The sequence below is a fragment of the Copadichromis virginalis genome, linkage group LG12 (assembly GCF_057382275.1).
Source record: "Copadichromis virginalis isolate Kocher_CV1m ecotype Utaka linkage group LG12, C_Virginalis_male_GT1.1, whole genome shotgun sequence".
NCBI lineage: Eukaryota > Metazoa > Chordata > Actinopteri > Cichliformes > Cichlidae > Copadichromis > Copadichromis virginalis.
In genome coordinates this window covers 15,047,149-15,071,039 of record NC_140629.1, presented here as the reverse complement: position 1 = coordinate 15,071,039, position 23,891 = coordinate 15,047,149, and the positions used below count along the sequence as shown (strand labels likewise).

The following is a 23,891-nucleotide window of genomic DNA, read 5'->3' as shown; positions in this document are numbered from 1 at the left end:
CTCCCACGCGTGTGTTCATTAAAATCATCGTTTGACTCAACCCGGCCGGACCAGTGTTGTTATTGTGGTTTTTTCTCTTGTCTCCATCCCCAATATTTTGAACCTTAACACCAGTAAAACACAACTGAAAAAGCTGAAAATTCAAATAAAACTGTATGATTAAGCGTCTGATCCATGAGAATGGGGGAACTGGAAATAAAGGAAAAAACTGGGGGTATCGTCCCTATTCTGGTATCTTTTTTTCCTTTTGAGCTCCTCTCAAAATGTGTGTATCATTTTTTGTTTGTGTAGGCATTTTTTGTTGTTGTTGCCTGTATACAGTTTGTTACCATGGTCGCATACTGAGTGTGTAGTTAACATTAAAATGAAACCTTGATACAGCATCATAACATGATGGATGATAGTTGATGTTAGACCTTAGGACAAAAAACAAAACTAACAAAAAAATAACAATAAAAAAAAAACAACTTAAGGCAATCATTAATTCTGCTAGGCTGCACTTTTATTTATTCATGGATTACGTTATTCATGTATTCAGTTATAATAACCATGAATATATTTCTCCAATAATACAAAATAATTGAAACAAACAGAACAGCCACAAAAACACATGACAGTGTAGGAACTATTACAGTAATGCTCAAATAAAGTTGCTTAAAAAAAACAGAACAGTCAAACTGACAACACTTCAAAGTGTGTTTCTATTTACGCATTTTAAATAAATATCATAAAGAAACATCAAATAACTAATTTTCTTGACAGAAAGCAATACGTTGTTGCTCAGAGTTACTTCTCTGTCCGCATAAATCAGCAAAACTTCTCCTTTGACTTCAAGTGTTGAATTAATGCGTCTCGGGGGGCTCTCGTGTCCCCATGTCAGGGCTGGTAAACCCGTTTAAATGATTAATAACAAAACACCTTCTTAATTTCTTACAGGCTGTGATATTTAAGCTATGACAGCCTGCTACCGCTTCACTGTGTCTTGCAACGTCTCACTTCAATACTTCGAAAGCAGCTTTTTTCCACATGACACTGATGATTAGAGCACTCTGAGCATGCGTCTGAAATTGCCACTTCTTAGAAGACAGGAGTGTTGTATGTTCGCCGACCCCAGGGGCAGATCACGGTTACTGGATTGTGACCAATTTTTCTCAGTTTTGTTTGGCACAAATAGGTTGCTCTATCATCCTCCTCATAGAAGTCCAGATTGAGACTCCTTCTGTTGAAGCTTAAGCATCAATTCAAGTAGGTTCATCTGCATTGTCAGCTCCTGAAACACACAGAGTTTGAAGAGCAGCTAGTGTCAGCCTTCTGCTCTGTCACAAAGTACAGCTCCACCTGTATTTGAGGGCTCAGTATACATTTTAGTCATTAGCTAACTAACCTGAGGATTAGTAGTGATGTAAAACCCAGGGACTCCTGCTTTCTCGAGCGTGTTTTGCTGGTCTATCACTTTTTGATCCATTTCTGCTACGATCTTCTTATCCATCATTTTTTGTTCCTCTCGCACACGAACGTCCAGAGCCTGATACAACAACACAAAGCTGTAAACTAAAAGCATAGAGCAATACCATTCAGTAAGCAGAGATGTTAGAATTTCAGTGCTTACCTCTAGCTCGGCTTGTTGGTTTGCCTTGAGCAGCACAAGGTTGTGAGACTTACATGACTGCAGGGCATCTTTGTGTTTTCGTGCAAGGTCTTGTTTGAGTGCTGCACACAAAAGAGAACCAGTTAATCAACAGATTAAGGTTTCCTTTCCCAAGAAGCAACTGTAATACCTGCCGCACCGGTGAATTTCAGGGGAAGTTAGTGATGTTAATCAACAAATACCAGACAACAGGAATGGCGGGCGTTCCAGTTTAAATGGTGTTCCTGTGAACAGGTGACAACTCTTTATATATTTCCCTCTCTATGTTCCTGAAGTCACTGTCTGCAGTTTTGTCATTGTGTAATAGCAGCATAGGTCATAAGATAAGATAAGATAACCTTTATTAGTCCCACGAGTGGAAAATTTGTTGGGTTAAGGCTGCCGACCTTTGCCAGCGCCATCTTACCCTTCCGACCATTCATACATTACAACATCACATGGGGAAGACAGGTCAGAGGTATAACAATGGAAAATGTACAACATGAGGAAAGACGTATGAGGCAAGGGTTGACATGAACAGTTCATGCCAAATCCACGTCAGATGACGACCTGCTGATCCCTTAAAACAGACCTAAAATTGAGCTGCATCACAAGTGCAGTCGACCTCATGGAAATAAATTATTCCAATTTGTATGAACTAGCCTACATATTTTCACCTGATAGATGCTTTGTGTTTTCATAAGTAACATAAGCCTCGCCTATGGCCATGGTTTGGTGCGTGTCATTCACTCAGTGTTGGACATCTGTAGCAAGAGTTCTTTACAAATTAGGGCTGCCACAAACGATTATTTTGATAGTCGACTAGTCACCGATTATTTTTGCGATTAGTCGACTAATCAGACCATGCATCTATTGGACGTAAAACCTACATCTTATTGCACCAGCATGCATCTGCTCTTATATAACTATCATTAGCTTACAGCTTTAAGTGTTTAAGATATGTACTAACTAAAAATAAAGACAAGATGATAGTTTATTAAATTTTAATGACATTTGCAGATTGTTTCGGTGGAGTTTAATAAACTCAGCCGTTGCTCCTTGCTATCTAAATTATAACAGGACACCGGAGTATATTCTCACGCATCTCACACTTCTGATAATCAGTTGTCTGCTTGACGTTTATTCAGCTGTGTAAAAACTATAAATTTAATCTCAGCCAAACCGATTTACTCAGGAATAAATAAAATACTAAAAATACCAAACAGTAACATTTTTAAGTTATCTAAGTGACTTATATTACATGTTTAACCTGAGTAGCGAAAGACAGCAGTGGGTTTGAAAACGATTTGCCGGGAGTCCGGTGTTCTCACAGGCTCTAGTGAGCCTTGAACCCCGGCTTGCTATCGAGCTGGTGAGACGTCTGTTACCCACGTCGGAGCACTTTTGAAAATATGTGGTGTCTTGATAAACTGAGCAGATATTTGGTAACATTCTCGCCTGAAAATACATAAACGTTTATTTTGTGACCCAGAAAAAATAATATGAGTAACATAAAAACTAACTAGCTGCCGCCATTGTTGACAACTGAGCAGGGCCGCGCTACAAATTCTGGGACACAGCTTCTTCTTCTTCGAGGCATCCTTGTACATGCAGTGCTGCCATCTTCTGCTTCAGTCCGTTATTACACTCTTAAATACTTCTACTTATTCCTGCATCGTTTGGGATCTTACAAAGCTTCAAACGACAAGTCGACTATTAAATTAGTTGTCGACGATTTTAATAGTCGACGTAATCGTTACTAGTCGACTAATCATGGCAGCCCTATTACAAATACAACACTTATAGGATCATTTTTTCTCAACCTTTTCTCATTTCTGTAGGGCTGGTATGTCTGAAACTGAAGCCTGGAGGCCTGTGTCGACTAAGGAGGTGTGTCCAAATGAAGCCCATGTCAAGGCCTGTACCACTCTTCAGAATATCACATGACCAAAGATAAACGAGGGCCCATTTCTCTGATGTGACGCGAGTGTCTCATTATGCGATTCAAGCTGTTGAAAAGACGCAGGAATTTTTTTAATTTTTTTTTTTGCGTGAACTGGATCTGGGGTGATTCTGAGGATCATCACAAACTTGCAAGGAGATTGTAAGCACATTAGGGAAAAAGGCGATATCATATCTCCCAATAATAACATACATCTTACATTAATCTCAGAGAGCATGGTTAGTTAGAGGTATTCTCTCTCTCTCTACACATACATACACACAGGACCTCATGTAGGTATTTTGCATTGATACATCATTACATTTATATATCGACTGTTATGTAGCCCACATGTATTATCACAGCAGGGCTGCTGTACATTGAATGACCAGCAGATGTCAGCACTTGAGCTTTTGAACAGGGCTTAGTGTCATTTGCCCTGTGGTGAAGCAACTGAAAGATTCCACACAGGACTTCATCAAACCATCACTATATTTATGCTAGTTTGTATGCTTAGTGAGTTTTTTGTGAACCCACAAACCCACAGTTTGTGAGTTTACAGAGGTGCTGTCTTGCATGTGTTTAATGTTTGGTGGAATACCTCATTAATAGTGTGTTTGAATTTATCAAGTGGTATGTGTATAAAAATATCCATCCATCCATCGATAGGAGGCAACAGCCTAAGCAGCGAAGCCCAGACCTCCCTCTCCCTGGCCACCTCCTACAGCTTTTCCAAAGGAACACCAAAGTGTTCCCTTGCCAGCTGAGACTCCAGAATGTCCTGGGTCTGCATGGGGCCTCCTCCCAGTAGGACATGCCAGGAACACCTCACCCAGGAGGCCGAACCACATTAACTGGCTCTTTTCAATCTGAAGGAGTAGTGGCTCTAATCTGAGTTCGAACCCCTCTTTATCTTTGACTTTATGTTTAATATATAAATTTTTTATATACATATATTTTCTAAAATTAAGGGTAATAATCCCACAAATACTAATATTGGTTTTAAATGTTTTGTCATTTTTAACTTCTGTCATAGTTTTTCTGTACTATGAAGTGAGTTCAACATACCCAGGGTATCTTTCTGTTCTCTGGCTGCTCTTACCCTAACACTGGCAATCAAGATAATCAGTCGTGAATGTTGTTATCAACTCACTAATGCATTATTTGCTCTGTGCATTAACATGAAAGTTGGTGCCATCTGACTGATCACACGAATTGATAAGTGTACTGGCGACAGAATGACTAATTGTAAAACTATGACCAGGTTAAACACACAATTCAGACTGAAAGCAACACAGCAGTATGGGGAAATGCACTGTAAAGTAATATAGGATTATAGGAGTAAACTGAAAAAGAGCTGGAAAAGAGCAGTCATATTAAAGATGTTTAGTCTATTTTAGCCAAGAAAGAAAGCAGGCAAAAATGCACACTGTGTGAGTTAACAGAATTATCAATGTAACAACTCTGATGGATTATAATTAAGTTCTTCATTAAATTAATATTTAAAAGACATGGTCTAAGAGAAAAGAATAAATATAAAAAGAGAATTTAGGCTTAGTCTGCATAAATTTGATATAAGCTCTCTAAGTACAAATTGGTGCTCTATTTTAGGACACATTAATGTTTATAGAATAACAATGTTGAAAAGATGTTTGCAACCAACACAAAAAAACACTTAAGTAACCAGAATAAGACAAAATCCTGCTTCATAGTATAGAGGCCTGTAGTATAAATAGATTAATTTGCTACAGCATTAGTTATGTGTCCTTTTTACAACAGTGTTGCATTTTATAGGTATATGGTATTTTATGATAACATCTCTGGACTACGCAGGAGTCGTTTTCTGTGGAATGTGGTTGAAAAGTTGTCAAACATCATCAGACAAGATGAAAACCAGCTAAGCTGGAACAGGGGACGTGTCCTGTGCGTTTCCTGTTCAGCAGTCCACAAACCTTGGTGTTCGCAGTGCAGCTTCTGTCTCTGATTGTAGAGATTCTTCTCTGTCAGATGCTGTATATCCAGCAGGCCCTGGACAATCTCATATACCGTCCCGTCTATAAGGGCTAGAGCAAGGTCACTCAGCGTGTTGTAAGACAGGCGCTGCTGAAAGGAGCTAACCACGGAGGAAAAAGCAAAACAAGAAATAAATCATCTAGAGATCAGTTACACAGCTTTAAAAAGGTGCCCCTTCATATCACAGCAATATTCTAAAGCCGGTGGAGGAAGTAACGATACCTCGGCAAGCCTTTGACCAGTGTTTGCAGTTCAGATAACAGGTAGTAATGTCTTTCTTGTTGTTGTGTAGAATCCCCCCCAGTGACACCGGGATAACCGTCCATCTCTTCATCTGGAAAGATGAGAGCAGCACGGACTCAGTTAGCTAACAGTAACAACATCGACAAATTACGCTTCTATATTTACATTTTTTCTAGAAGTAAATAATATAACTTATATACAGGAGGCTATTTTGTATCTAATGAGCTTCGTGTGTGCACAAAAGCGTGCTAAACTTACTAAGTCACTTTAAGAAAACGAAACAGACTAGTTTTGAGCTGTTAAGACTTCTAACCAAGCTAACTAGGACCCCTATTGGCGACTTTCGAGATGCCTGTCTATAATTGCGCATGAAATAGTTAAATATGCACGCTAGGTGGCGCTTTGTATAAAAAAAGAGACGCTTCTTATAGGCTACTTATCAGATATGATATTACATTTCAGACCATGACAAATTAACATGACTGAGTACATAAATACAATGATGTCAGTTAAAGACTATACGCTATGTCCCATATGAAGATTATTTTTTAAATGCAATTCTTTCAATTACGTTTATTCATATTGAACACCTAATGTAAAATAAGAGCTTAAATACCCAGCTGGGGTGCACACGCCGTGACCCGTGACGTTTAACCTCAGCTGGCTGGACGCGAGGCGCGCCTGTGTCGCGCGCTGCTTGGTGGGCAGTGCGCCGTCACGAGCTGAAGGTGTCATGAAACGAAGAAAACTCTCTTGCGGAGGGGAAGAGCACTGTTTATAACAGCGCGTATGGGAGCACAGGAGAAACTGGATTAGTGGTTCATACGATTAACATGGCCAAAAACACATCTCTTTATTTTCGAATTGTCGAGGGCAGAAACCTCCCGGCCAAAGACGTGTAAGTAATTTCTGAATGGCATGCTTCTGTGCTCAGGTCTTATCTACTAAAATATACACAGCCTCTGCATTGTTTCTTAGCTATTTGTCAAATAAGAAAAAAAATGTCATATAGCCATTTCTGGTGCGCTCTTTCCTGTAAATTAGCTAATTGAATTAGAGTAGAGATAGTCAAATTGACCTGAGTATAATTAAAGACGAGGGAAGATTAAATTAAGCTTACCCCCAGGTAAACTGGCCATGCTTTGTCTCATTCTGTAATTTTTTTCTTTGTCACGTTAAGCTCCGGAACCAGTGATCCATACTGCATTGTAAAAGTTGACAATGAAGTTGTGGCCAGGTGAGTTCTCTCTTAATTTTATTAAGATGTGCACGATAAACGTAAATTAACTGTGTTTTATCCAGACCTGCAGCTGGATGATGTTCTTATCTATATGCTGCGATCTGAGTCATCACACTTCATATATTTACATTAGTTTCTGGCTGTGCTCCCGCTACTGTGCACATGTAAACCAGGGTGGAGTGCGTGTGATCAGTGCTGTGGTACCCACAGCGTGGTCCTTCCATCACAGAGAACCTGATACTGGTCTGGCCTTTAAAACACCCACAGGTAACCATGGAGAGGGTGCATCAATTATTGCAGTGAGCACCCGGTGTAAGCCAGGTGAATGCTGGGAGCTCAGAGCAGAATACACCATTTCAGAGGTGGTTTCAGATTGGGTGAAGACATGCACATGATTTCAACCTCCAAGCTGTTCAGACAGAAGATGGTAGTTTTAGAAAGCAGCTGTAGTAAACTGCAGGATTGTTTGCTTTGCAAAGCAAATTTCTTTAGAGAAACTGCTTTGCTGTGGACTTTCACAAGAACACGGGGTGAAATTTAGTGGGTATTGTTCCATCTGGGGTGGTGAGGGAAAAAACAGCACAATGATTCACTGAAGATGCTCACACTAATTATGTTGCACTTGTAGTGTTACTGGCCAACTGAGTCCTCTGAGTGTAATGTTCATAAATGATGCAGCTGCTAGATTTTGGTACACTAGAGAAAAGTTGGTGGTAATAATGAAGGGTTAGGCCATTTTGGCAGGATGATGTATGAATGGTTTTGATTCAAAAGTATTTCTCAAAAAGCTAGCAATTTGCTTGTTTTTATTAAAAAATATCAAACTTTTCCCCAGAAATGCCTTTAAAAAACAAGTAGATCAAAGGACATTCATTTCAAAGCACATCCTGCAAAATCTTGCCTAATTGCAAAATTACAAAAATCAGGATTCAAAAACATAACTAGTGATAAGAATAAACACACAAAATTATGAATCTGACCATTAAAAAACAAACAAGCAGGATTTTTAAGGCTTTTTTTTTTTGCCTTTATTGAATTGCAGAGTGGACAGGAAAGCAGGAAGACGAGCAGCAAAGGGCCTCAGGTCAGAGTCAAACTGTGGCTGCTGCACAGATCTGACCATTTTAAGTGTTTGTTTTGGCTTCAACAGAATCCTTAGATGACCTTTTCAAAAATCCAAGAATCTTATAGCTTGCTATCATTTTGAAACAGCTGGATTTTCTAACCTTTTTTTTTTTTTTTATCACACCTGACACTTTAACAATAACTGTACATCACTAAGTTGAGAATAGTTTGAGGAGGAGGAGTTGACCGTCTGACTGCGGTCTGGAGTGTGGGGCCTCCCTGCTGCTGCGGAGTCGGGGCGGTCTGCCTCTCCCCACCGCAGGGAAAAGGGTAACACCACCTGGGTCTGGGTGCAGTTCCCCCCTCCAGGGGCAAGGGTACCTAGACCCGGTTCGTAGAGTATGCTTGGGGAGTGTGATCGTGTGTACAGTGTCTCTTTATGTCTGTCTCCACGTTGGTTGAGTGTGGAGTAAGTGCATATGAGAGCATGAGGGTGGGAATGGATGTTTGTATCTGTGTGTGCCTGTATGTCTGTGTCTATATGTCAGGTTGGGTATCAGGCGCCACCTCTCTGGGGACATCTCAGGCCCTCCAAGGTTTGGAGGCCTATCTCCCCCTACCACCACTTCCCCTGCCAGTGGCGGACTCCCTCAGACATCGGTGCGCTGGTGGTTCTTTGTGTCTGGGGATGGGCGTCCAGGTACACACCGGCTCACTCCTTGGCGGCCGCTTATCGGGGCCTGGAGCCTGGGGCTCGCTCGGGCCACTTCGGAGGTGGGGTGCCCCCGGCCTCTCGGCCTGGGGCTCGGTCACTCAGGCACAGCTGGCTGCCGGCGGAGCTCACGGGCGCGTCACTGCAACTCCCCCTGGCTTCTGCTCCGCGGCTGCTGAGTGAGCCCTCATCTGGGACTCTCCTCAGCTCTTTCTGGGACAGTGGCACGGCTGCCCCTCTGTTGGTCTTCCTTGGTCTCTTGTGTTCTGGGGGCCTCTGGATGTCTGAAGTCTTGATCTCCTCCATACCTGCTTCATGCCCTGGAGGACGGGGCTGTGGCCCCCCCACACCCTCTAGCAGATCATTACATGAAGGAACCTTTTAAAAAAAACAAGCGCGTCCATGCTCACAGGTGTACACACGGGTGATCACACCCACAAACTACACCCTTTTTGGCTCCTACCTCAAAGCACACTGTGTTCTGTTGATCTTATGTGCTGCACAATAATGTTTAATATTTAGTATTTACTGTCATATTCCCATATATCATTGTGATGTTGTTTATTCTATTACTCTTGTTCTCTTCTGCTTGTTTTCTTTTTTCTTTCTCAACAGGTGATCCAGGTGATCGATATATGCATTTTCTTTTTCTTTTTTTTCTTTTTTTTTCTGCCCATTCTGTTGGTTTTTGTTTTTTGCCCTTTATCCCTGTCCCTCTTCTCAGCTGTTTCTCTTTCCCTCTTTCTTTCTCCCCTTCTTTCCCCCAGTCAAGTCTGTCCCGTATTCAGCAAGTGAAAATAAAATAAACAATAAAAGGTGAATCAAATGGACCATTATGGCAAGGCTGGGATGGTCAATTTGGTAAAGTAAATCCGTTGGGCATCTTTCTTTGCCTTTAGACAATAATTCTGATGGCAAAAGAGCCAAACGGGACAGGCAAAAAAAAAAAAAAAAGAATAGTTTGAGGAGAGGACGATTCTCCCATTTTAATATTTATATTTAGTGCATATCACAAAATTAACATCTATATAAATGGAAACAAAGAAAGAATCTTGCACGTTTCTGTTTTTGCGCACGTTAATGTGATATGTGTCTGCTCCAGGGCTGCTGATAGTAAGCATGGTAAACTTCTCTTTTCAGGACGGCCACAGTGTGGAAGAACCTTAATCCTTTCTGGGGTGAAGAATACACGTTGCATCTCCCAATGGGGTTTCATTCGCTCTCTTTTCACGTTATGGATGAGGACACAATTGGGTAATCCCGCAACCAAAGCACTTTCAAAACTATTCCATATTTACTCTTAACTGCTGGACCCTGGTCGTGTATTTGTAGTCCTCTGTGTTTGCTTAACTTGCCATGAGTTGATATATTTGTGTGGAAACTCATGCAAAGCTTTTTAATGTTTTGGGAAAGAACTCTAAGCTTTGAATAAACAAACATCATCAGGCAGATGGTCGCCCAGATTGAGTGATTAAAGGTTGTTTTTTTTTCTCCTCTTCACATGATGGCCAGCGCTAATCATTTCACTCAAAAACTCAAAAACTTTGATCTGATTTTCAGTAGCTTCTGTCTCAAAGTCTCTCTCTCTCTTTTGTATCCCTTTCTACAGGCACGATGATGTTATTGGAAAGATTACGCTGACCAAAGAAGCCATTGGAGCTCAAGCTAAAGGCATGGCTAAACATTCAGCAGTAGTCTATAACTGGATGACTGCATGGCCAGAGCTCAGAGGTTAAACACACAAAGAATCCTGTGATGGATTCAAAAGTCCAAGTGATTGAGGAGACATGCTTTTTTTTTTTTTTTTTTTTTTTTTTTTTTTAAGGGTGGGAATGTTTCTTAGCTTCTCTCAAACCTTTAAATTCATTTATGCACATCACTCACAATATTTACAGGGCTTCCAGAAATTTGGGACAATATGTAAAAACTAGATAAAGCAGAGAATGCTGTGTTTGCTAATAATTTAAAACTGGGATTTAATGGAAAATCAGAAAATGGAGACACAAATTTCTGAAACTGAGAATTGCTTCTAATGAAAATTACCTGAGTATTCACTGAAAAGTGGCGCACAGGTTTAAGAAACATTCCCGGATTAAAAGTAGGTAGGTCAGTTTTGGAATGAACGCACTTTCAGCCAGACATATGGGGCTGACAAATCGTGTGTCTTTGTGTCGTAGCGTTATTAGATTACTTGAAGAGTTTAAAAGGGTATGTTTGCTGCATATTGATGATTCTCCTCCGAAGGCCACCTGGCATCGGCCTCAGTCATGTGATTCACTGCCGCATTGTGGTACTGAGTCATTTTACTCCCTCACAGGATTTCTCTCACAGCCCGGCCTTGATATTGTACCTTTTCTTTCATTTTCTGAAAGACAAAAGTAGAATCTTAACAGCATCACACAGTGTGCATGTTGTCCAGGCAATCATCGACTGTGTGGTATTTATTTTTTATTTTTTATTTTTTACTGTTCCTGCCTTGCAGTTGTACAAACTGTAGATGTTTTTGCACTAATTAGTTTTATTTGTGTACTTAATCAAACAGAATAATGACCAGTTAGTTGTCAGAAAGAACAAAAATAAACAACTGTATCTTCCTAAAGTTAAAAATAAGGTCTTCAAACTGTTAGTTCGATCCTGAAAAACTCATACTCATAATATTCAAAGTACATTAGTCCAGGAATTATTTGCCAGTTCATCAATGGATATTTTACAGCTAATTGGAAAATTAATATTATTTATTTTCAATATGACTCTCAAAGTTCTAATCTCTCAGCTCCTCTCAGTGTTTAATGGTTTAGAGATTAATCTCTTTTTGTGCTTTACGGCCAGGGCTAGACTGCTGGCTAAATCTCACAAAGGTTGACCCTGATGAAGAAGTTCAAGGAGAGATCCATCTGGGTCTGGAGCTGCTTAAAGATACGGAGAAGATCAGTCTGCGGTGTCAAGTCATTGAAGCCAGGTAAAATGAAATGCTGCGCTGCCGAGAAAATGCCAGGAAGGCGATTTCACTTAAAAACGGCCACGGACAATAGTGGCTCGAACATTTCAGAATCTGCCATGTGAGTTTGTGATAGAGCCACCGTATTATCACTTCAAACGTGGTCACGTTTGTGTAGCTGAGCTCCTTGTAGTTGAGCTCTGGCAGTATATCAGTGTTTTTTGAGCTGAACTCTTATCACCATCACCCCGCAGGCCTCCACACTCCCTTCTGAGTCACACCGCCACTGTCACACCGCTCACTGCCCCATCTGTGTGTCCCAGGCTACAATCTTTCCTTCTCAGGCGGGGCACCAATGAGCTTGTCAATCAGGACTTGACACTGTGTTATTCAAATGTGCTCTGATGAGTGTGAATTGAGTTTGAAAGAAAAAGGTTGAGTAAGAAGTAGAGATTCAGCTTTCTTTCCTCGCTAAAGCACACTAATTTAACTTGCAGAACAGATAATAAGAGTTAGTGGAGCATTTTGGCGGATTAATGATTTCTCTTGTCCTTTGGTGTGGTGATACCCGCAGAGACTTGGCTCCAAGAGACATTTCTGGAACCTCTGATCCCTTCACAAGAGTTATTTTCAACAACCATAGTGCAGAGACCTCGGTGAGCTCTGTCTGCATGCATGAGTGGGTTATGTTGGTTGCACTGAAGTCTGATTGATGGTTGCCTTACTGTTTGTCATTTAAAGGTTAAAAGTTAAAGATTAAGCTGATCTTTTGATTTCTTTCAATTTCTTAATGCTGGATTTTTAGATAATCAAGAAGACCCGTTTTCCTCACTGGGGTGAGACGTTAGAGCTGGAGCTGGATCCAGAGGAGCTGCGTGAGGAGGAGGGGACTGTTACTGTACAGGTCTGGGACTGGGACATGGTGGGCAAGAATGACTTTCTGGGAAAGGTGAGGTTCCCATAATTCTAATCATTTTTCATATGTATTAAAATTCAGGTCATGAGTAGCTTACAAAAGGTTTTATAATTGAGTACAGTGTTCCTTGCTATAAAATAAAGGCTTTTACCTCTTCTTGTTGATATTGTGTGCTTGCTTTCTGTGTCTTTTCCACAGGTGGAAATCCCTTTTGCTTGTTTGCACAAGACACCTCAGTTAGAGGGCTGGTTTCGTTTACTGCCCTTGGGAAACAATGAGGTTGATGCTGGGTGAGGATTATGGGTGTGCTTCTTTGTACAATGTGGTAACTATGCATCTTTAGAGAGAGGCATTTCCTTTCGGAAACCATCAAGACTAAAATTGTCGTAGCAATCATCACATCTTTTCTTAAATGTTCTCAAGAGAAGCTTTTATTTTCCTCCCGGCTCTCTTTCGAGCACTTAAAAGCACAATCACGGATGTATAGCCAGTGCGTTGATGGCATCTGCACCCCGAGATAATTTTAGAGCGAGCGGAGGGCTGAGTGAACTGTAAAGTAAAGGGAATTTCTCAGGTTCATTAGGAAATGACTCACTCTTGTAAGGAGTTTTTGCACTCCAGTCCACTGTTGATTTAGAGAGGACTGTGACCAAGCGGTGCGTCATTTTCCCCCAAACACGGTAAGCCATGTGTTTAGAAAATGTCCTTGCCAGGGGCAGGATGATTTAGCGGTTGTTTTTACGAGTGTACTCTAAGCTTTATTTCTTATCTAAACTGCATTTTCCAATCAACCGCTGACTCCTTTAACAAAAACAAAAACAAAAAAAGAGTTTATGCAAATGTCTAACAAAGACTATTGTCAGACTATTATTGTGTTAGCTGAAAATCTGTGCTGTGATACTTTCCTTTGTTTTTAGTGGCAAGCTGGGAGCACTCCGTCTCAAGGTGCGTCTGGTGGAGGATCAGATCTTGCCATCCATGTACTATCAGCCTCTCATCGACCTTCTGGTTGAGTCGGTAATCTCCCCTACAGAGGTCAGCATGACAGCTCCTCTTCAATGCTGATATTAATTTGTTGACCACTCAGTCACTCGCCATGTCAAGGGACTGCTGTATGCATTACTTCTTCCATCTGCAGTTAGACCTCATCTGCTTCATCTGTCCGGCTTCCCAGTTGCGCCAAAATTCTTGACCCGTGACCCGAGTTCTCTTCTTCTGAACAGGTGGAGGATAGCAGCGCTCTGACTATGCTGGAGGAGGTCACCACAGTTGAGAGCAGACAGGACGTGGCAATGACTTTGGTGAAAATCTACCTGGGACAAGGACTGGTGGTGCCCTTCCTGGACTACCTTAACACCCGGGAGGTCAACCACACCAGTAAGACGAAGCGAAAAAGTGCAAACTTTAAACTGTTTTTAAAGGTTTTGATTTCATGTCCTCCATCTTGCAAGTGTCTAAATTTGCTCAGAATTTATGTGTATTTGTGCTCTTAATTACATGTAATAACTGTGGCTGCACTTTGAATATACAGTGTAGGATCTAAGTTTATCTCTGTTAGTCAGTATTTATATTAGTCAGACTTTGGGACGTGCCAGTTTGCTGTTATTGCTCCACTCTCCAGAGACCCTCTGAGGGCTGCTGCTGCTGCATTGACATTAAGGTCTCTGAACACTGCAGCTATGGTATGTGTGTGGGCAGTAAAAGCCTCCCAACACTATATTTACTACCCCAGTGCCAATTATTTACTCACCCAACAGTCTTCCCTTGGCTGTTCTCTGGTCTGGATTAGTCATGTTTTTGCCTCCGCACCATATCCCCATGATAATTCACACTGAGCTCTGGTCTTTGGTTTCTGTTGGTGTAGTTTCTGCTAATAAGCATAGTGCCTAAGTTTCCATAGCAACTCCACATGATCCAAATGGTAACTGCTTGATCAGGAATGCATTGTGTGAGCACCCAGACATTAAAGTTAGGCACACGGCACAAAAACGTACAGTACACCTGCTGGGCAGCAGTGAAAAACCCACCCTTCTCCTTACATCCAAATAATTTACCTGGCAACCCAGTCCCGTTACTATGGATATTTTAGTGTCACCGCATGACTAACATGACATTGAGGCAAGGTCGGTCTGCCCTCACTTGTGACTCTGGACTATTTGTTCTTGATTGATAGACTTGTGCCAGACTAAATAGAAAGCATAGATACTTAAGAAATGTATAAATGAGCCCAGAGAAAAAGGTGAAATGAGGGTGGAGCAAACAAATGCTCCACAGGCTATATGAAAAGCTTCCACTCTAAGGAAGCAGTGTTTCAATCTTAAATTTTTCTTTTTCATCAAGTATAATTAAGAGCCTGATGAGGGTCTATGTGATGCTTTATTAAATTGATTGGGAGCTACTGGATGCAGTAATAAGATCCTTCCCACCATTCCCACTGTCATACATCATATAAAAGGTGTTTTTAGGTACAACAATAGATAGATGACAGGAAAAGAGCAATAAATTGTTGTGGTGGATGTTGAGCTTCTTACCCTTTTTTAATTCTTTAATTGAAAACTGTTGCTTTGTTTCACTTGATTCAGATTAAGGAAAATCTTTTTATGCCCACTAATTTTGCTCATATGTAAGATATTTTGCTAATACTATTTTTTTCCTTCTGCTCTTATAGCTGATCCTAACACCTTATTTCGATCAAACTCACTTGCCTCCAAAGCCATGGAACAGTTCATGAAGGTGAGCTAAGTTTTAAAAAAAATTATTATTATTATTATTATTATAGTTCCTGCAGTTTTTTGGTCCCTGCTCTGAGGGAAAGCATGATGTGCCTGATATTTACTCTCTGAATTATGCAGATTTAGATAAAACAAGGCAAGCTGTCAAGTGTAAGAACAAAAAGGCATGTGTAGCATGTGTAGCATGACAAATGCAAAGGTAACTTTAATGTATCAATGAGTATGTCGACATAACAGGCTGCTATATAGGGCAGGATCAATCCAAATTAAGTGCAACAGAAAGTGTGTCAATTTTCAAGATTGCTACAAAAAGGAGTAAAAAAACACAGATGATCCAAAAGAGGACAAGAAACAGACAGAGGCAAGGAGAGATGCAGGACAGGAGGTGGTTAGCTTGACAAGCTGACTGAGCCAATTTTGCTTAGGAAGTTTCCCAACTGAGTGAAGTGACCCAGAAGTGTCTAGAGTCATAATAGGAGGTCGTTAAATTCTTTAAATGTTAAGGAAAGCTGCTTCAGTGCTTCCCTTATTACCACCTTTAGAAAAGGATGCACATTTACCATCTCTTATGAAATGAAAAGACATAATGCTGCCCCTCAATTCAAAGAAAATGATCAGCATACTGACACATCATGTGCTACTCGGTTTAAATTTTTCATACATGCGATCACTTCACTGATACTCATTGTATGAAGTGCTTTGAAACCTAATTTTAGAAAATTGCTCTATAAATAAGGTTTTTTATATGCATTTAACTAATTGAAGTGAAGGCTTGCATTGCGTATGTCCCCATTTTTGGTCTTAGCATTTAGTCTTATTAATTCATCTAACATGAGAGGTGCTAAAAAGCCCTATTAAAGGGTTAATTCTACAGCAGGACGAGATGAGTGGCATTTCTTGATACAAACACTTCACTGTGTGCTGGAAAGCTGTTCTTGGTAATCAAGTGATATTTTTCACAAGGATATATACACCGTTAATATAAAATTGTCACCTTGTCACATTTTTAACTAGTCTTATGCAAGTTAGATTCCCTGTGGACAACAATCCTGTTTTCCTTTTTGTGAATTCTTCTTAGCGTTTTTCCTTGACCCTCTGGATGTTTCCTATCAAGGGAAAGTGTCATCAACGGAGGGAATTTGTTGTCTGTTTGACCGCAACCACAAGCTAAACACATACCAGGGAACAACACCACATGAGAAAATAACCTTCAAAACAAAACAACCATAAACGGAAAGAGGGACATGGAAAACAAACCGATAAACTGAGGAAGCAGACAGGGAGGGACACACAAAAGACGCAGGGGAACAGATCAAGAAAAGCAAAACGAATAACAGTGACCTTAACAGATGTCTTCAACATATGATATTGTTTTGCTATCAGGCTGTTGGCATGCTGTATCTGCATGAGGTGTTGAAGCCCATCATCAACCGCATCTTTGATGAGAAAAAGTACATTGAACTTGACCCATGTAAGATCGACCTGAACCGCACAAGGTAAATCGGACCTAAAACATATCTTGTTGGATCACAATTCTATAGTCATACTCGGACCTGGTAATAGAGTAGGACTGCTACAATTGACAAGAGGGGATTTGTGGGTTGTACGCTCAGGCGTGCTATTCGCAAATTATGTGTTAAAATGGAAAAGCTGCCACAGGAGACTGCCCACTTCCTTTACACTTCACCCCTGAGAGAAAGACATGAATGTGAGGAAATGAAAAAAAAGTAAAATGGGAATGGCTGTTGCTTGGCAACTGCCATGAGCCCCCTGAGATATCTATCTCTGACATGGGGGGAGATCCAGGATCTAACGTTCTCCATGTATGCAGTAGCTCTAACCTACTATCTTATCTCGTCCCCTTAAATTATCTCAGTTTATGTGTTTAGATATTGTCAATACGGCAGTCATTGTTTGGATTCCTCTGTAGTAACATGGTCTCATATGTAACGAGGTAATGAAGAACAGAAGTGTTATCAGTCCTTTTATAAACTGTGTTACAGAACAGATAAAAGCCTGTCTTGGATAGCTCCTGTTTGCATTGCGTTTACGCTGCAGATCTCAGGGATTCATTTGTTTACAGCATCTTTCTTTGTCTCTGAAGAAGGATTTCATTCAAGGGTGCAGTGTCAGAGGCAGAGGTGCGGGACAGCAGCGTGGAGATGCTGCAGAGCTATTTGACCAGCATCATCGAATCAATCGTGAGCTCAGTCGATCAGTGTCCTCCTGTAATGAGAGTGGCCTTCAAACAGCTGCACAAGAGAGTGGAGGAGCAATTTACCGAGCCTGAGAATGAGGTTAGTGTGAAGCAAAACACACAGAGAGGAAAGCGTGTCAGTGTATTTGTGGTTACTTTCACCCGCAGCTTATCCCGAGGCAGCCTGTCACCGTTCAGTGACTCGTCTTCATTTTTACAGGATGTGAAGTACCTGGCCATCAGTGGATTCTTTTTCCTGCGTTTTTTTGCTCCTGCAATCCTCACACCTAAGCTGTTTCAGCTGAGAGACCAGCATGCTGACACGCGTACAAGCAGAACACTGTTACTACTAGCCAAGGTATGATTCAGATCACAGACATGCACATAGACTCTGCTGTGAATCATTTATCCATGTTCAGACTTATGCACTCCTCAAAACAAAACACAAAATAAACAGTAAAGTGTTGGAAGCCTTGAGCGTGATGCAACAGGCCATCTGTGTGAGGAGATGGATTTTAATGTTGTGGATGTAAAACAAATAAAACATGGAGCAGGAATACGATGTAACACAAACACACGGTGTTTGTGTAACGTCAACAGAGAGAGAGCACTGAGGCACTCCTTGCTTTTCTCACTTTGTTTGGTAATTATGTAACACTGTAGGTCTGCGTGTGCCTTATTTTAAGTTCTGCCATAATCAGCAAAATAAGATTGATATTCCATCTCCAGTCATTTATATTTATATGTCTCTGCTGTGGTCTGAGACCTCACCATCCTTTCATACGTTCACATGGAAAGTCTAAAGACAGTGAGGGCAGCAGCAAGATGCCCTTAGGGAACAGAGCAGGGATCAGTGAGGACAGGATGACATGGAAGTAGCATCTTTAGCTTCAAATGAAGGAGTTGGTAGACTGAAGAATTTTGAAAAGAGTATGAGATTTGCCGGTAGGATGTACGGAAAGGGAAACAGCTGAGCTGATGTGAGCTAGAATTTAGATTAGCTGATCTGCTGGGATTGTTTGAGTCTGTTCTCACAGAACTAACGCTGTATTCATTTTTTAGACACTAATAAAAATGTTAATTATTTGAAAGGTGCTAATAATCTGCAGTAATGCCACTAGATCACCTGTTGTTAGGAACCCGTTTAAAATTCATAACTACTCTACTCAGACAGCAAATCTCAAAGAAGTTTTTTTCACCAACTATACAGAGTATGGCCATAAAACATCCCTCTCACATTATGCTCCGTTTTAACCATAAATAGATCAGATGAGCATGTTAGCAGGTTATAACTGGAATTTGAGTCGATATTTCTTGATATCATTAAAAGCAGGGATCTTAGATCCAGATGTTAGAAGAACAGTAAAACCTCATTCCACTCCCACGTGTGGCTTCTGTGGTTGCTGTCCATGGTGCTGAAGAACTGTTGCCATGGGCCCTCTACAGAGACGGGGAACGGGCTATTTTTACCTCTGTGTGCTGCAACCAGTCTGTGGTTCAAAGCCAAGCATCAGAGAGATGTAGAGGGGGACTTCCTCCTCACCCTAGGCCAGGTGTGGGCTGGACAAAGGGCCTCGCAGCATGCTTGGCCCCAGGGACCCTTTTGATCTTCGACTTTTAGATATGCAGTCACTCCCTCACTTCTGTCATTTTCTGGAGATTTGATATGGTGAAGATGTGAGTTTGTAGTTGATATCGTGCCTCTGTGGTTGCCAGGCACTACAAAGTGTTGGGAACTTGGGACTTCAGCTGGGCCACGGAAAAGAACAGTGGATGGCACCTCTTCATCCCATCATCCTTCGCAGTGTGGCTTCTGTCAAGGACTTCCTGGACAAGTTAATTGACATAGATCATGACACTGGTAAGACTGTAACCACCAAACACATCACTACAACGTGTAATCAAAAGCCAAGTCCAGAGGCCATGCTGTTGAGCTAATCAGCCACAGGCCACCTGCCAGTGTAGTAGCTCCCAGCTGATATAGGTGAAACAATACTGTAGCCTTGCAGTGAAATATTCATAACTAGTTGGAAGTCTGGAAAAGAGATGACATGGTTAATGAGCTGGCAGGGAGCTGAAGTGAGAAGCTGCCACATGGGCTGTTGTTGTCCTGGCTGTTGCCTTAATGTCATATGTCAGTGAGGCTGTTGTTGTGAAACATCTTCCCCCTCTGACATATCGTGTTTCAACCTCCGTCTTCACATCACACCCACTTTTTTCTCCTAAAGGCCAGTTTGACATTTAATGCCCTTGAGGTGAATTTGTTGGACAGAAGCAGATGCTTGTTATTCCTCTTTGAAGCTCTATCCCTCATGGCGTGATGGAACAAGACTGAGGAGCCATCTGTAACAGAGTGCAGTTTAAAGCAATGAATCTATATAGTTTATTGACACAGCACCACCTTGTGTCTATCCGGGTGAATATGCAATTAGCTACAGATTACATACAGTTTTCCCTTTATGTCCGTCTTCTGCTTTCTCTGCGCAGCGTCTGAAGTGCCTCAGAGGGCTGTGTTCATGGCTTCAGTCACAGTCAAAGAGGGGTTTCTCCACAAACACAAAGCAGAAGGACCCCAACTGTTATCCCGCTTTGCATTTAAGAAACGGTACTTCTGGTTGACGAGTGAGACGCTGTCTTATGCCAAGACTCCCGACTGGCAGGTGGGTATTGTGCCAGCAAAATTTTATAATCTACCAACATACTGCATATCATGTGTGAAATACATATGAGTATTTACGTTACTGCTCATTTTGGCAACCAGCCACTGTGTCAAGTGTTGCTTTTTAATCATGTTTTGCTACGACTGATGGATCAAATAATCAAAAACAATCAAAGTAATGATAAAAATACGTGTACAATATGCCCATTTGTGCCCAATGAAGGGCATTCATCACCACGTGTTGCACAAAGAGAAAACATTTTAGTCATCTGCTTCTTTGCTTTCATGTATTTGTGTTGATCTTCTCGTGAGAACATCGTTACTGATATTACAATGTAGTGCCTAACCCGTGATAATGATTTCCTCTCATTTTCTAACCAGAGACTGTCAGAGAGAGGGAGACGGTTGATGGGAGCAGAACATCCTCGTCACTAAATGCCTCTCTTTGAGTCAGTCTCTGCTTTGTGTGACTGGAATAAAGCCGAGGGTTAATTGAAAGCTATGGATATTCATACGAACATCGCAAATCACACTGGAAACAATGTCCTGGCCCCTTTTCTCCATGTTGGAGCACTCCAGTCTCAGTGAGATGAGCTCCCATTGGAAGTGGCTGATTTACACTTTAAAGTAGCCTTTGCTGCCATGATGATCTCATCCTCACTTCCTCCTTGCGCCGTACCGTTCCTCTTAGCTTTTCAGGATGAGAAACCTCTTCATTAATTTGCTCAGTGATCAGATGTCACCTTTATTTCATTGAGTCCTTTGTGTAGTATGCCTGAGGCAAGGCATGATACATCATTGCCATCATGTGCATACCTGTTCTAATTGGGGCTGTGGTTTGCAGGTGCGCTCTTCAATTCCTATTCAGTGTGTGTGCGCCGTGGAGAGGGTGGATGAAAATGCTTTTCAGCAGCAGAATGTAATGCAGGTCATCACCCAGGACAACGACGGACAGCTGCACACCACGTACATCCAGTGCAAGGTGCGTTTGTACACCACCCAGTTGCCTAGACAGTGCATGAGTTTTTTTAAAGTTTTTTAAACACAAAACCCTGACAGTTTTCTATAGTCACAGATTTGAATTTTTAACAAGTTTTATTAATCTCCTAGAAAAAAGTCACTAAATATCTATATTGTTTTCTGTCGCAATGATGTGCTTTATCCCTGTAGGTTTTTCAGCTGATTGCCTTCAAAACGCAGATTTTTCTTTTTTCAGTTCGACATTAAACTTCATGGTTCACCGTATTTCAATTTTCCCAAACAGAATGTAAATGAGCTGAACCAGTGGCTGTCTGCGATCAGGAAAGTCAGCATCTACAATGAGCGCATGCTGCCCTCTTTTCACCCGGGGGTTCATCGCAGTGGCAAGTGGACCTGCTGCCTGCAGGCCGACCGAGCTGGTAATCCTGCTGTTATTACTTCCAGATGTACTGATTTATGTCCAAGACACCAGAATATTTGTAGGAAACTTGCAAACTCCCCTTTGCTACTTTACTAAGGTTTGACTGGCTGTTTTTGATGCGCTCTCCAAATCAATTTTATTTACTCACCGCCTTGCACGTGGGATTAAACATTTTACATTCTTTTCAGCACCAACACTACAGGTTTGATTGTTACTAAGTCTGTTCCATTGACTATTATATACAAACTAGTAGAAACATCTATTAAAATGATATTTTACATTTAGTGGGGTGAAGTTCAGACTGTAAAGTGCCAGAGATGAATAAAAAAAGCTGTGTCTCAGTTGCAGGCTGCAGTAGAACCCACTCAGCTGTGACACTTGGTGACTGGAGTGACCCGCTGGATCCAGACGTGGAGACTCAGACGATATACAAGCAGCTTCTGCAGGGCAAAGACAAACTCAGGTTGGTGCCCGAGCATGTCCTCGGCCTGTATGCATTTCTTTTCCTGAACACTAGAGGTCTATGTTGCTATACAGTAAAGCACTGCTGTGCTGCTTCTTGACATTAGTATGAGTCAAGTGTTTAACTTTCACTGTGTGATCATGTGATATGATTCTGATACTGCAGGAACAAATATCTGGAGATGCCGGATGATGATGAGACAGCGTGCAATAAAGAAAAGAAGACGAATGTGGACGTTCACCCAGGTGACACTAAACTTTAACTTTTCTATCACGTTACATGTACAAGTGCTTTAATTGTTGTATTATCATTATTATTATCCCCTTATATTCTATGTGGGTATGACATTTCCAGGAAGTAATTCTACAGAAACAACATCCTTTTATCTACACGTTTCTCTGTCACAGATGGTGCTGAATGCACTGTTCAGCAAATGAAGCCATGTCAGGGCATCGCTGCTCGGCTGTTGGTGGTGATAGAGGACCTGGAGCAGGCTCACGCTACCTTCCAGCGCAGAGAAAAGGAGGACGTCACCAGTGTTATTATGAATCCCTAGAGTTCACATGTGGACTGGGAGCCTTTAATGCATCAAGGCGGGTTAGGGGTGGGGAGTGGAAGGGCAGCATCCTGTACCAACACAAGTGAAAATCAGCTAACCCACTCTCTTGATTGTCACGGAGAAAAAATTGGCTGCGTGGTGCCACCTCTTCCAGCCTTTTAGTACATTTCCTCCTGGCTGTAAAGAGCAAGAGGGAATTCTGCCACTTTAATCTTTTTGATTCTCCGAGTGCCACCGACAAGAGCGCCGCAGGAAGATTATGATACTTGACAAAAAGGAGGAGGTGGGTGGGGAGGGGTGGAGGGACTTTAAAGCATGATCTGACTTGATATTTTTTATGTAGATAATAAGCAATCTGTTGCATGGCCCACATCCACTTGTTGTGAAATGTGAAAAGAAGCTTTTATATTTTGAGATACTGTACAGGACCCGAGTCACACATTTATATGCAAAAAGCTTGTTTTAGTGTAACCTACAGTACCTGAATGTAAGGTGTTTTGATATTGCTGTTATTATTATAAATGCTTTGTATTTTTATTGAGGCAAAATATCACCATGGCCGCAATGTAGCAGCGACAATAACATTATAAATTATTCCACAGTGTGACGCCACTTGTAAAGTGAGCAAAACTCAGATTTTAATTGTTGCTTCAGTCCCTTTACACAAAACATCCGCTTTGGTTTGGTGCTACGGCCAGTCAACGTAAATGTTGGGTTCTGATGTAATTCACATTTTTATAATGCCAAGATGGGTAATATTTACCTGGTTATTATATAATATCCATACATGGACAAATTTTATTTGAAAAAGAGGGGAATTAACAATCATGAGACACTCCCGTTTGCTAAGTTGACAGTTTCAGAGATTTTTGTGCCACTGCATTGGTTTCATGTGTTTGAGATGCCAAATCTGCTTTTAGGAGTTTTAAAGAAAAAATACACATGTGGGGAATTTTGATCATTTTCCACAGAGAAAGTAGTGTTCAGTGTCCGTCTATTAAACAATATTCAGTTGAATAAAATCTGATCTGAGATCACTGAGATGACCTCATCAGGCATTCTTCTTACCCTCAAGCTTAACACTCTAAAACACATGGCAGACATTACATTCAGCATCCTGTATTGAGATGGTTATTACGAGTGTGTTGGTGTTTGCAGCTTTCCACATTTTTCTTTTATTAAT

At 41.2% G+C, this 23,891-nt stretch overlaps 2 protein-coding genes across 7 annotated transcripts; one reads left to right on the top strand and one right to left on the bottom strand.

Annotated features, from left to right (window-relative positions):
* Positions 1-480: 480 nt before the first annotated feature.
* dgcr6 (DiGeorge syndrome critical region gene 6) lies at positions 481-14,566 on the bottom strand. 3 transcript variants are annotated; one of them, XM_085474881.1, is made up of 6 exons: positions 14,447-14,566; positions 5,805-5,916; positions 5,522-5,682; positions 1,610-1,710; positions 1,385-1,525; positions 481-1,270 (listed from the first exon to the last, which is right to left on the bottom strand). In XM_085474881.1, the coding sequence occupies exons 1-6, from the start codon at positions 14,514-14,516 to the stop codon at positions 1,193-1,195; spliced, it is 663 nt and encodes a 220-aa protein (XP_085331007.1). In that variant the 5' UTR covers positions 14,517-14,566; the 3' UTR covers positions 481-1,192. The 3 variants fall into 3 exon arrangements, with proteins under 3 accessions (XP_085331007.1, XP_085331009.1, XP_085331008.1); XM_085474883.1 differs by lacking the exon at positions 14,447-14,566 and adding an exon at positions 6,442-6,506; XM_085474882.1 differs by lacking the exon at positions 14,447-14,566 and adding an exon at positions 6,084-6,170.
* rasal1a (RAS protein activator like 1a (GAP1 like)) lies at positions 6,545-23,749 on the top strand. Of its 4 annotated transcripts, none has more exons than XM_085474876.1 (21): positions 6,545-6,723; positions 7,006-7,062; positions 9,983-10,096; positions 10,452-10,513; positions 11,672-11,801; positions 12,355-12,436; positions 12,586-12,729; positions 12,895-12,986; positions 13,614-13,731; positions 13,920-14,073; positions 15,365-15,429; positions 16,812-16,924; positions 17,536-17,725; positions 17,846-17,983; positions 19,342-19,486; positions 20,113-20,285; positions 21,129-21,266; positions 21,549-21,684; positions 22,029-22,149; positions 22,315-22,394; positions 22,557-23,749. In XM_085474876.1, exons 1-21 carry the CDS (start codon positions 6,659-6,661, stop codon positions 22,703-22,705), a joined length of 2,466 nt encoding a protein of 821 aa, XP_085331002.1. In that variant the 5' UTR covers positions 6,545-6,658; the 3' UTR covers positions 22,706-23,749. The 4 variants fall into 4 exon arrangements, with proteins under 4 accessions (XP_085331002.1, XP_085331004.1, XP_085331003.1 ...); XM_085474878.1 differs by having other exon boundaries at positions 10,452-10,573; positions 17,533-17,725; XM_085474877.1 differs by having other exon boundaries at positions 6,546-6,723; positions 13,614-13,713; positions 17,533-17,725.
* The last annotated feature ends 142 nt before the right edge of the window (positions 23,750-23,891 follow it).